The 14,219-nt window shown below is 41.3% G+C and overlaps 1 protein-coding gene across 1 annotated transcript in view; it reads right to left on the minus strand.

The window, feature by feature from the left end:
- Window positions 1-14,219, minus strand: part of INSR (insulin receptor) — a 327,427-nt gene that overhangs the window by 117,512 nt on the left and 195,696 nt on the right. Inside the window, exon 5 of the mRNA XM_053702881.1 lies at window positions 3,333-3,477. Coding sequence (XP_053558856.1) covers window positions 3,333-3,477 — 145 coding nt within the window. The remainder of the gene's footprint in view (window positions 1-3,332; window positions 3,478-14,219) is intronic.

The raw sequence follows: 14,219 nt of genomic DNA on the forward strand, positions 1-14,219 counted from the left end.
ACGACGAATGACGGTTCCTATAAGGGACGTCATCCAAGATGGCGTCCCTCGAATTCCAATTGGCTGATAGGATTCTATCAGCCAATCGGAATTAAGGTAAGAAAAATCTGATTGGCCAATCAGATTGAAGTTCAATCCGATTGGCTGATCCAATCAGCCAATCGGATTGACCTCGCATTCTACTGGCTGATCGGAACATCCAATAGAATGCGAGGTCAATCCGATTGGCTGATTGGATCAGCCAATCGGATTGAACTTCAATCTGATTAGCTGATTGAATCAGCTAATCAGATTTTTCTTACCTTAATTCCGATTGGCTGATAGAATCCTATCAGCCAATCGGAATTCGAGGGACGCCATCTTAGATGACGTCCCTTAAAGGAACCGTCATTCGTCGTTAGTTCGTCGGTTGAAGAGGATGGCTCCACGTCGGCTGTATGGAAGATGGCTCCGCTCCGGATGGATGAAGATAGAAGACCCCGCTTGGCTGAAGACTTCTACCGGATGGAGGACCTCTTCTTGCCCCGCTTGAATGAAGAATTCGGCTCGGCTGGGTGAAGAAGACTCAAGGTAGGGAGATCTTCAGGGGGTTAGTGTTAGGTTTATTTAACGGGGTTTGGGTGGGTTAGAGTAGGGGTATGTGGGTGGTGGGTTTTAATGTTGGGGGGGTTGTATTTTTATTTACAGGTAAAAGAGCTGATTATTTTGGGGCAATGCCCCGCAAAAAGCCCTTTAAAGGGCTGGTAAAAGAGCTGATTACTTTGTAATTTAGAATAGGGTAGGGCATTTTATTATTTTGGGGGGCTTTTTTATTTTATTAGGGGGCTTAAATTAGGTGTAATTAATTTAAACTTCTTGTAAAAAAAAAATTATTTTCTGTAATTTAGTGTTTGTTTTTTTTGTATTATAGATTAGTTTATTTAATTGTATTTTAGTTTAGCTAATTGTAGGTAATTTATTTAATTAATTTATTGATAGTGTAGTGTTAGGTGTATTTGTAACTTAGGTTAGGATTTATTTTACAGGTAATTTTGGAATTATTTTAACTAGGTAGCTATTAAATAGTTATTAACTATTTAATAGCTATTGTACCTAGTTAAAATAAATACAAAGTTGCCTGTAAAATAAATATAAATCCTAAAATAGCTACAATGTAACTATTAGTTATATTGTAGCTATATTAGGGTTTATTTTATAGGTAAGTATTTAGTTAAATAGGAATAATGTATTTAATTATAGTAAATTTATTTAGATTAATTTAAATTATATTTAAGTTAGGGGGGTGTTAGGGTTAGACTTAGGTTTAGGGGTTAATAACTTTATTATAGTAGCGGCGACGTTGGGGGCGGCAGATTAGGGGTTAATAATTGTAGGTAGGTGGCGGCGATGTTAGGGAGGACAGATTAGGGGTTAATAAAATTTATTATAGTGTTTGCGAGGCGGGAGTGCGGCGGTTTAGGAGTTAATACATTTATTATAGTGGCGTCGAGGTCCGGTCAGCAGATTAGGGGTTAATAAGTGTAGGTAGGTGGCAGCGACGTTGGGGGGGGACAGATTAGGGGATAATAAATATAATATAGGTGTCGGCGATGCTAGGGGCAGTAGATTAGGGGTTCATAGCTATAATGTAGGTTGCGGCGGTGTCCGGAGCGGCAGATTAGGGGTTAATAATATAATGTAGGTGTCAGCGATAGCGGGGGCAGCAGATTATGGGATTAATAAGTGTAAGGTTAGGGGTGTTTAGACTCGGGGTTCATGTTAGGGTGTTAGGTGTAGACTTAGAGAGTGTTTCCCCATAGGAGCTGAACGCTGCTTTTTTGCAGGTGTTAGGTTTTTTTTCAGCCAGCTCAGCCCCATTGTATCCTATGGGGATATTGTGCACGAGCACGTTTTTCCAGCTTACCGCTACTGTAGGCAACGCTGGTATTGAGGGTTGAAGTGGAGCTAAATTATGCTCAACGCTCCCTTTTCTGAGGCTAACGCAGCCATTCAGACAACTCTAAATACCAGCGTTGTCTTATGGGTGCGCTGGGAAAAAAAGGAGCGTTAGCACCGCGGGTCTTTACCGACAAAACTCTAAATCTAGGCGATTGTTACTACAATTTCTTCACGTAATACATATTGTTTTCAGAGGCATTTCATACTCTACAACATATAAACAGGGCAGAAGAATAAGGAATCTTAAATGCAGATTTGGAAGAACGTAGTAGATAACAGATATTGTACAAACAAACCCATGGAGTAATATGGAACCAAGTCCCACAACCCAGCTATCAGCAAAATTGGACTGCACTGTATTTTTTTCATGTATAACAAATGCTCCAAATAGGGATGCACCGAAATTACGGCCGCAGAAACGTTTCGGCCAAAAATTGCATTTTTGGCTATTTCGTTTTTTTTGCCTGTTATTTTCGGTAAAATTATTGTGTAGCATGTTTCAAATTTAATGCTAGCCTAGAGCTGCTGTTTAAGTTCATTACTTGACTTACTGTTCTGCATATAATGAGTTTTCTAGGAGTATACTTTATTTGGATAATTGGTAAAAAAAAAACCTGTTAAATATGATTATGTTACATAGAACTAAATGAAGAATAATACAGTATATTGATATTTAATATTGTTTTAAGTAGGGATGCACCAAAAAGTTTGGTCACAGAAACATTTTGCCTGAAAATGGCATTATTTTTTGCCTGTTTTTTTTTTCTTGGTAAAATTATTGTGTAGTATATTATTGTTTTAAGATATTTTTGTCCAATTTTAGTGTGTCACTTTCAATAAAAGTGTGGGCTTTTTTATTGGCCCTAATTATGCAAATAAAAACTAAAAAAAAAAATATTTGAAAATAATTTGAAAAAATACATTTTCGGTATCAGTTTCGGTTTTCGGCCAAGTGCATCCCGGATTTTCGGATTCGGTTTTGGGACAAGAATTTCCATTTCGGTGCATCACTAGCTCCAAACATATTAAGCAGCAATTGTCAATGAAAAAGTGATAATATTCACCAGGCATCAACTAAGAAACAGAGAATCAAATGTCCACAGCAGGCCCCTGTAGCTACAAGTTCACTACAACCCCCAACATATGCTGGTCTTGGACAATGTGTTTAACATACATTTCAATACATGCTCTAATCTCCAAACACACTAACATGCGCTGTAAAATAAAGTGTCTGATCTCGCAACAGAAGATGGAATCCACTTATCATAACTAGAATAAATCACTAATCCCTTTCTGTGATTATTTCACTGCAGTCCATTTAATTTAGATGTTGTATGATGGTTTATAACATAAAGAAAACAAATGATTTGACAATAACAGATTTATCCACTCACCCTGCCTCCAGAACGTCTCCCCTGATTAAACGCAGTTTACGGAAGAAAGACAGAGATACCAAAGCATAGGATCTGCGGATCTTAAGGTATCCAGTTATTTCTTCTATTAAACCCAGGTTGGCTTCTAGCTCCACTGCAATGTTGTCTAAGAAAACAAATAGAACAAAAAACGTTAAATACCAAATTACAACTTCAGATTGCAGATACAAAAATGTTTTTAAAATAATACTAATAGCAGCAGATGGACTGTGAAAATACTGTTTTGTATTTTAATATGCTATAATAAATTAAACATATATATATATATATATACACTGTATGTATAAAATTATTGATTGTTTTGAGTGTGGCTGCATTATTTCTGTAGTTTATGTCTCAGTGGCTTTGTTGCACCCCACCACAGTGAGGTAATTGGAGTCTTTTCCCCTTTAGATCAGAAATTTGCAGCGTTATGATCTGGAACAGCAGGATTTCTGCACTAATAATAATAATGGCAACCTATTTGGATATGTTGACTAGCTGATATTATTAGAGGTAGGGGATTTAGATTCAAACATTCTGCACTAATTATAAATTCAGAGCGATTAATATTTCCTTCTAAAATGAGAAAATAACATGATCAGTTTTTACTTCCGCTGTTAAATGTATACTTTTTGACCATAATATTTTTTTGTTAGATTGTGTTCACTACTTCAAGATGCAGAAATGGGAACTGAATGTGCTCTCTTGCATGTATATATGCACAGGTGACAGAAAACAGTTGTTACACATGGTGGGAGCATTCACTTATATTATGGGTCAAGTAGCATCTTGGCATGGATAATGGATAATATATTTATAGCTTGGATGGTTAGACAAGAGCGTTTGCAGGAGTTCTATATTTTAGTTTGTAATAACACAATTTATCATTTACATTAGACTTGCTAGGTGCGACTTCAGTAGCTATACTTAAAAAGCATTTTTTAGAGACTATTCAAACTTCTTACATTTTTTATTTCACAAAAACTACTCATTCTAAAAACGTTTATTTTATAAATAATGTAAGTTCAACCTTTAAAGGGACAGTAAACATCTTGAGATTTTTTTTTATAAAATGTTTATTTATGCATCAAACAACTTTGGTTTATATTTGCATTCTTTATTTTGCCCCCTATTCTTGTCATTTAGTTTTGAAAATAGAGCAATTTCTAACTCTCAGACCTTGGAATGCACCCTGCTGATTTCTCAAGGCTATAACTCTGCTATATATATATATATGTCTCTAATTGGCTTTAACTGATGACAACTGCAAAACAATTCACTTTATACTAACTTTATGACAGTAGCTAGCCTTGGTGTCTGCAGACTAAAGCCCAGATTGACTCCTCCAAATAAGGCAAATGGTGGAGTTTGGCTTTGAATAATATTTGAAGCAAAAATTATGTTAATTTGTTTTAAAACATTAAGACTTGGCTGATATGTTGTTCTATAGCAACAGAAATGAAATGTGTTATAATAAGAAGGGGTTTACTATCCCTTTAGTTGTGAGGGCTACTATTTAGGTAAGAACAAAACAAAAAAATTGTGTTTAATGGGTATTGTGGCCATCTTTTTTATTCTTTGTTTAACCTAAAATAGGACATTTCAAAACCTATTTCAGTTTCTTGTTCTTGTCCTGAATAAACAATTTCTTGTCATACTTGCAGAGGTGTGCTCCATTCCAGCAGAGATGTGCCCTATGCCACCAGTCCTTATGAACCAGTGGGGGCTAATAGTACTAAAGTATTAGTCTCAATTTACATTTGGTGTAAATTGCACTTTGATAAGCAAAATAACAAATTATGCTTACCTGATCATTTCATTTCCATCTGTGGGAGGAGAGTCCACTGCTTCATTCATTACTTGTGGGAATTAAGAACCTGGCCACCAGGAGGAGGCAAAGACACCCCAGCCAAAGGCTTAAATACCTGCCCCACTCCCCTCATCCCCCAGTCATTCTGACAAGGGAACAAGGAACAGTAGGAGAAATATCAGGGTATAAAAGGGGCCAGAAGAATAAAATAAAATGTAGGTCCGCCCACCACAGCAAACGGGCAGGAGCAGTGGACTCTCCTCCCACAGATGGAAATGAAATTATCAGGTAAGCATAATTTATGTTTTCCATCTTAATGGGAGGAGAGACCACTGCTTCATTCATTACTTGTGGGAACAAATACCCAAGCTCTAGAGGACACTGAATGAAAAAAAACGGGAGGGCAAAAGTATGCGGACCCTATACTGAGAGCACCACAGCCTGTAGAAACTTTCTCCCAAAAACAGCTTCTGCCGAAGCAAACACATCGAATTTGTAAAATTTAGCAAAAGTATGTAAGGAAGACCAAGTAGCCTTACAAATCTGCTCCACAGAGGCCTCATTCCTTAAGGCCCAAGAAGAGACCACAGCTCTAGTTGAGTGAGCTGTAATCCTGAGGAGGCTTATGTCCCGCTGTCTCATAGGCCAAACGGATAATGCTCCTCAACCAAAAGGACAGAGAAGTGGAAGAGGCCCTCTGCCCCCTACGCTTCCCCGAATACACCACAAACAAAGACGAAGTCTGTCTGAACCTCCTTCGTGGCCTGAAGGTAAAACTTCAAGGCTCGAACCACAACCAAGTTATGAAATAACCTCTCTTTGGGTGAAGAAGGGTTAGGACACAAAGAAGGAACTACTATCTCCCGATTGATGTTACAATCTGATACAACCTTGGGAAGAAAAACCCAGTGCAAAGCACAGCCTTATCGGCGTGAAAAAACAGGTAAGGGGGTTCAAATTGCAAGGCCGCCAACTCAGAGACTCTGAAAGCCGATGCAATAGCCAAAAGAAACAGAACCTTCCAGGAGAGAATCTTAATGTCAAGCGCATTCATAGGCTCAAACGGAGCCCTCTGCAAAACCTTAAGAACCAAGTTCAAGCTCCAAGGAGGAGCAGAAGGTCTAAATACCGGTCTAATTATGGACAGAGCCTGAACAAAGGACTGAATATCAGGAAGCTCCGCTAGCTTCTTGTGTAACAGCACCGATAAGGCCGAGATCTGTCCCTTTAAGGAACTAGCGGAAAAGCCCTTATCCAAAACATCTTGAAGAAAAGCCAGAATCCTGGATACCCTAATCTTGTGCCAGGGATACCCATGTTCCTCACACCAGGATAAATAGGTCCTCCACACCTTATGACAGATGCGACCAGTGACCGGTTTCCTGGCCCGAATGAGAGTATCAATCACTTTTTCCGAGAACCCTCTCTTGGCCAAGACTAGGCGTTCAATCTCCACGCAGTCAGCCTCAGAGAATCGAGATTTTGGTGAACAAAAGGACCCTGTAGTAGCAGATCTCTGCGACAGGGTAACCTCCATGGCGGAGACGATGACATTCCCACCAGATCCGCAAACCACGTCCTCCGTGGCAACAACGGAGCAATCAGAATGGTCGAGACTTGCTCCTGTTTGATGTGGGCTACCACTCGAGGGAGAAGTGGCAATGGTGGAAAGATGTAAATTAGGTTGAACTCCCAAGGTACCACCCTGGGTGATAACCTCCACAACCCAAAGATCCTGTACGTCTTCCATCCAAGCCTCTGCTAACAGAGATAGTCTGCCCACTTCACGGTCCAGAGACAGATCGGGGCCGTCCCTACATGCCGAATTTGTCTCGGTGGGCTTCTTGCTCTGCTTGGACTTGTTCCAAGATTGAGCCAGCTTCCAAGATCCCTTGGACTGCACGGTCTTTGCAGCAGGCTGCTGGCGTTGACACTTGTCCGAGTGAAAGGGACGAAAATTAGAGCCTTTAGGCTTATTCTTCTTATCCTGCAGAAGGAAAACACCCTTGCCTCCCGTGACCGTGGAAATGATAGAGTCCAGGCCTGGACCAAAAAGAACCTTCACCCAAAACGGGAGAGATAGTAATCTAGACTTGGAAGTCATGTCAGCAGACCACGACTTTAACCACAAAGAACAGAAAACCCTGAAGTCTTAGCATTCAGGCGAATAACCTGTATATTTGCATCACAGATAAAAGAATTGCGACCCATAAGGCCTTAATCTTTTCCTGTATCTCCTCGAGGGGAGTCTCCACCTCGACCATAGCTGACAATGCATCACACCAGTAGGTAGCCACTCCAGCCACTGCAGCGATCGCCACCGCCAGTTGAAAAACAAACCCTGTGAGTGGGAAAATCTTTCTCAACATGGATCCTAATTTCTTGTCCATGGGCTCTTTGAACGACGAACTATCTTCGAGAGGAATAGTCGTCCGCTTAGCAAGCGTGGAGATAGCACCATCCACCTTAGGAATGACCCCCGTAGCTCAAGCTGAGAGTCCGGGACGGGAAACAGCTTTTTAAAAGAGGTAGAGGGAGAAAAGGACGAGCCAAGATTCTCCCATTCATTCTTAATAATAGTAGCCATCTTCACGGGAACAGGGAAGGTCTGAGGGACCACCCTGTCCTCGTAAACCCTATCTAGTTTAGGGATCGAAGGTTCTTCCAGAAGTTTCGGTTCCGGCACCTCCAACGTAGCAAGCACTTCTTTTAGTAAAAAGCTCAAGTGCTCCATCTTAAACTTAAAATCAGGCTCCTCCGTAGCTGGAGGTTTAGAAGACGCCGATTCTGTCCCAGAAAGAGCGCCTTCCGACCAGTCGGAGGCATCCTGATCATCGGATAATCTCTCAGAGACCTCCAACGGAGTAGATTACCCCTGAGAAGGAAGGTTATGTCTTTCCCTTTGCTTGCGCTTCGCAGGGCGTGGTAGGGCATGGAAGGCCGCAGAAACCGCTTCTTGCAACTGGGCAGCGAAATTGGGCGGCCACGAGGCCCCTCCCGAGGGAGGAACAGTAGGACCTTGGGGAGCTACACGTGTAATCAGAGATGAATGTAGGGAACGCACCTCGCGGGACAGAGAACACTCAGAGGTGGATGGCTCAGTTGTACTAAATATCTTTTTAGATATTGCAATTTTATTAAAGCATGTGGAACAAAGTTGAGCAGGCGGATCAACATGAACCTCCTCACAATAAACACAGATAGGAGCTTTAATTAAAGAGGGAGTATCCTCTAACGCGGTCGCCAACCAGTGGTCCATGGACCACGAGAAGATATTGGTGGTCCTTGACACCATCAAGCAGGAATTAATCTTCTATGATGGTGTCACCTCCGTCGCACCGCAACTCCCTACAGTGCCTGGCTAGACATCAGTGAAAACCGACAGAATAGTTAAATTACAATCTCCCTACGCACATTGTGTAGTACTGCGCAACTTGCTTAGCTAGATTGTATTTTTAACTCCTCCCGCCCGGCGTGCTGCTCAGAGAAAGATGCTTCCATTCTAAAGCCAGCAGAGGTTGGTTTGAAATAGTGTAATTAAAGTATATAAAAAAATTCTCTCTTATATTTCATTTAATTTCTTCCCTTTACCTGTCTCTTTGTAGTAGTTTTCCTAATTCCTTCAGATGAACTTACATCAGTCTTTATATATACACACACACATTATAGGGTATTGTACCTTTTTAAAAAAATAATGTTAGGGGTCCACCGGATTGAAAATTGTGAGTTTAGTGGTCCCTGAGGTCCGAAAGGTTGTCCTCCATAACTTATGCTTTAATACGGACTAGATAGAAAAAAAAATGGCACTTTTATACACCAATGGCCGGGGCACTCACCATCTCCTATGACCCGGACACAGGGAAACCGTTATGTCTCCCGCAATTGCCGATCAGGAAAGAGAAAGTTAAGAGGCCACACCCAGTCACATGGAGTGCCATGCATGAACGCCCCTGCACTATAGAGAAAACGCGCCAAAAGAGGCCGCGTCGCCCTTCACCTGACTGTTCACACATTGCTAGAGCCTCATCTCACACATGACGTAGCAACCAACACAATAAAGATATTATTCATAAATCCTCCCCTGTTCAATAATCACCTGTCCAGGGATATTAACCCTTGATTCTATACAGATAAAAGGATACACTCTGTGACCCTGTCTTCTTGCGTTATCATATGTGTATAAATGAAACGATCTTACCAGAATATATGCCGTGGAGTAGGAACACGGTCCCTTAAGTGTGACAGGTAAGTAGCATCACTCCTGAAATGGACTTGAGTGAATAAAGCAGGCAGCGAAACTCGTCAATGCTGATTGCTTAAGGAGCTGTTAATCAGAGTCGTGATGGTTTCGCAGAAAGACTCTCCCTGCATCTCCAGACTCTAACTTTTACCAAAGCTCTCACTGAGAGGCTGACTATCTAAGAACCTTCTTCCAGCCCCCTGATCACATGACTGTGACTGTTTATTATCTATTGTCTTGCAGTTAGTATTGTGTTGGGCTAAATCTTAAATAACTCCCTGTGCCTGTACACAGTGTTATCTATATGGCCCACGTGTACTTTGTCTCTTTGTGTTGAAAAGGAATTTAAAAAGCCTGTGATAAGAGGCAGCCCTCAAAGGCTTAGAAATTAGCATATGAGCCTACCTATGTTTAGTTTAAACTAAGAATACCAAGAGAAAAAAGCAAATTTGATGATAAAAGTAAATTGGAAAGTTGATTAAAATTACATGTCCTATCTGAATAATGAAAGTTTAATTTTGACTAGACTGTCCCTTTAAAACTCCAGTCCCATTTCGAAAGAGTACTGCCCTCCATAAGAGACTACTCCACTTCTCTGCCAACCTCCTGTGACGAAAGGCAAAGAATGACTGGGGGATGAGGGGAGTGGGGGAGGTATTTAAGCCTTTGGCTGTGGTGTCTTTGCCTCCTCCTGGTGGCCAGGGTTCTTAATTCCCACAAGTAATGAATGAAGCAGTGGACTCTCCTCCCATTAAGATGGAAAGAACATTTTTTTAGTACATCGTCACTTTAAAAGTATACGAACGTAAGGAAATGGTCCATATATTCAGATTTTTTTCACCTGGCTTCCATGGGCTCTAAATTCCCAAAAATGTTAACTAAAATGTTCAAAAGTATAGGCCTCGGATACAGGTGAAATGGCTGGCTTTTAAAATAAACTTACAGTCTGGTTTTTGTTTTTTTGCCTCACCTACCCATAAAAATCTTTAAAGGAAGTTACATTCTTCAAAAAAATTTAAATAATATATGAAATGGCCTGATGAAGGGGTGAACACCCTGAAACGTCACTGCAAATAAAACTCAAGTTTGAATATATTTAAAGACCAGTGAGTGCTTTGTTCCACATCTACTATCTACCTGCCTCTTAGCACCCTGGTATTTGAATACAGTGAGTGTATTTAACCTATCTCATATATATATATATATATATATATATATATATATATATATATATATATATATATATATATATATATATATATATATATACACACACACACACATCTACATCCTGATCATGTTTCAGTATCCACAGGATACGATTAAAAATTACTGGTAGAAAAACAGAATCTTTGAAGAAGTTGGCATCATTCTTCAAAAATGAGGTCTCATACCATTGAGCAAAACCCTATCTCATATATCCTAAACATAATCAAACTTCTTTATATACGAGGGCTGTACCAAAAGTAATGCAAAAGTGGGCACAACTTTTTTATTAACTGATGTAGGTCATTCAAATTGCAAATGTTGTTGGAGTGTCTCTTCATCTATACAGGTGTTTCAGAATCTTTTTTCTTCCTTGCAGGTGAATAATGGATTCCAAGCAGAAGCAACGTGACGAAGGAGGGGTGCATGCTGTCCGACATCCACAGAATGTTACAGAATGTGTATGGAGATGACACCATGGACAAGAGCAATGTGCACATATGGATGAAGAAGTTTACAGAAGGGGAAACCAGTATTAAAGACAAACCAGGAGACCATCAACTGCAACCACTGACACGAATTGTCAGCGAGTGGACAAGTTGATTCGCAGGGACAGACGTGTCATAATCTGTGAGCTTGCTGCACAACTGGAGTGTGGTCAGAATGCCATACAGAAACAGTGTGCGAAGTGTGTACCTCGGCAGTTGACATCCGATTTGAAGAAGAAAAGGGTGGAAGTCTTCTCTGATCTGCTTGAAGCGTTTGAAGCCAATGAAGACACATTTTTTCTGGTCTAGTGACAGGGGATGAAAACTAGGACTTCTACCTGTTCGGTCCAATGAAGGACAGTCTTCAGGGACAACCATTTGATGATGCAGACAAGGTGAAAGGTGCTGTGAAGAAGTGGGTATGATAGTGCACACCTACATTTTTTCAAAGAGGATTCGAGAGTTGGGCTCAACGATGGTGCAAATGCATTGCTTGTAATGGAAACTATGTTCAATAGAACCTTTGTATAGAGGAAGAGTTACTCCAACAACATGTGCAATTTGAACGACGTACATCAATTAATAAAAAAGTTATGTCCATTTTTGCATTACTTTTGGTACAGCCCTCGTATTTTCATGCTCTTCATAAAGTAAATACTGTACTCAATTCTTCTTTGGTCCATTTAAAAGGAATTAGACCAATGATGAAACAGATCAACACAGCACCCATGAAGAAAACAGAATTTATGTTTACCTGATAAATTACTTTCTCCAACGGTGTGTCCGGTCCACGGCGTCATCCTTACTTGTGGGATATTCTCTTCCCCAACAGGAAATGGCAAAGAGCCCAGCAAAGCTGGTCACATGATCCCTCCTAGGCTCCGCCTACCCCAGTCATTCGACCGACGTTAAGGAGGAATATTTGCATAGGAGAAACCATATGATACCGTGGTGACTGTAGTTAAAGAAAATAAAGTATCAGACCTGATTAAAAAACCAGGGCGGGCCGTGGGCCGGACACACCGTTGGAGAAAGTAATTTATCAGGTAAACATAAATTCTGTTTTCTCCAACATAGGTGTGTCCGGTCCACGGCGTCATCCTTACTTGTGGGAACCAATACCAAAGCTTTAGGACACGGATGAAGGGAGGGAGCAAATCAGGTCACCTAAATGGAAGGCACCACGGCTTGCAAAAACCTTTCTCCCAAAAATAGCCTCAGAAGAAGCAAAAGTATCAAACTTGTAAAATTTGGTAAAAGTGTGCAGTGAAGACCAAGTCGCTGCCCTACATATCTGATCAACAGAAGCCTCGTTCTTGAAGGCCCATGTGGAAGCCACAGCCCTAGTGGAATGAGCTGTGATTCTTTCAGGAGGCTGCCGTCCGGCAGTCTCGTAAGCCAATCTGATGATGCTTTTAATCCAAAAAGAGAGAGAGGTAGAAGTTGCTTTTTGACCTCTCCTTTTACCAGAATAAACAACAAACAAGGAAGATGTTTGTCTAAAATCCTTTGTAGCATCTAAATAGAATTTTAGAGCGCGAACAACATCCAAATTGTGCAACAAACGTTCCTTCTTCGAAACTGGTTTCGGACACAAAGAAGGCACGACTATCTCCTGGTTAATGTTTTTGTTAGAAACAACTTTTGGAAGAAAACCAGGTTTAGTACATAAAACCACCTTATCTGCATGGAACACCAGATAAGGAGGAGAACACTGCAGAGCAGATAATTCTGAAACTCTTCTAGCAGAAGAAATTGCAACCAAAAACAAAACTTTCCAAGATAATAACTTAATATCAACGGAATGTAAGGGTTCAAACGGAACCCCCTGAAGAACTGAAAGAACTAAGTTGAGACTCCAAGGAGGAGTCAAAGGTTTGTAAACAGGCTTGATTCTAACCAGAGCCTGAACAAAGGCTTGAACATCTGGCACAGCTGCCAGTTTTTTGTGAAGTAACACCGACAAGGCAGAAATCTGTCCCTTCAAGGAACTTGCAGATAATCCTTTCTCCAATCCTTCTTGAAGAAAGGATAGAATCTTGGGAATCTTTACCTTGTCCCACGGGAATCCTTTAGATTCACACCAACAGATATATTTTTTCCATATTTTGTGGTAAATTTTTCTAGTTACAGGCTTTCTGGCCTGAACAAGAGTATCAATAACAGAATCTGAGAACCCTCGTTTTGATAAGATCAAGCGTTCAATCTCCAAGCAGTCAGCTGGAGTGAGACCAGATTCGGATGTTCGAACGGACCTTGAACAAGAAGGTCTCGTCTCAAAGGTAGCTTCCATGGTGGAGCCGATGACATATTCACCAGATCTGCATACCAAGTCCTGCGTGGCCACGCAGGAGCTATCAAGATCACCGACGCCCTCTCCTGATTGATCCTGGCTACCAGCCTGGGGATGAGAGGAAACGGCGGGAATACATAAGCTAGTTTGAAGGTCCAAGGTGCTACTAGTGCATCTACTAGAGTCGCCTTGGGATCCCTGGATCTGGACCCGTAGCAAGGAACCTCGAAGTTCTGCCGAGAGGCCATCAGATCCATGTCTGGAATGCCCCACAGTTGAGTAATTTGGGCAAAGATTTCCGGATGGAGTTCCCACTCCCCCGGATGTAATGTCTGACGACTCAGAAAATCCGCATCCCAATTTTCCACTCCTGGGATGTGGATTGCAGACAGGTGGCAGGAGTGAGTCTCCGCCCATTGAATGATTTTGGTCACTTCTTCCATCGCCAGGGAACTCCTTGTTCCCCCCTGATGGTTGATGTACGCAACAGTCGTCATGTTGTCTGATTGAAACCGTATGAACTTGGCCTTTGCTAGCTGAGGCCAAGCCTTGAGAGCATTGAATATCGCTCTCAGTTCCAGAATATTTATCGGTAGAAGAGATTCTTCCCGAGACCAAAGACCCTGAGCTTTCAGGGATCCCCAGACCGCGCCCCAGCCCATCAGACTGGCGTCGGTCGTGACAATGACCCACTCTGGTCTGCGGAAGGTCATCCCTTGTGACAGGTTGTCCAGGGACAGCCACCAACGGAGTGAGTCTCTGGTCCTCTGATTTACTTGTATCTTCGGAGACAAGTCTGTATAGTCCCCATTCCACTGACTGAGCATGC

This window comes from Bombina bombina, chromosome 2 (assembly GCF_027579735.1).
Source record: "Bombina bombina isolate aBomBom1 chromosome 2, aBomBom1.pri, whole genome shotgun sequence".
NCBI lineage: Eukaryota > Metazoa > Chordata > Amphibia > Anura > Bombinatoridae > Bombina > Bombina bombina.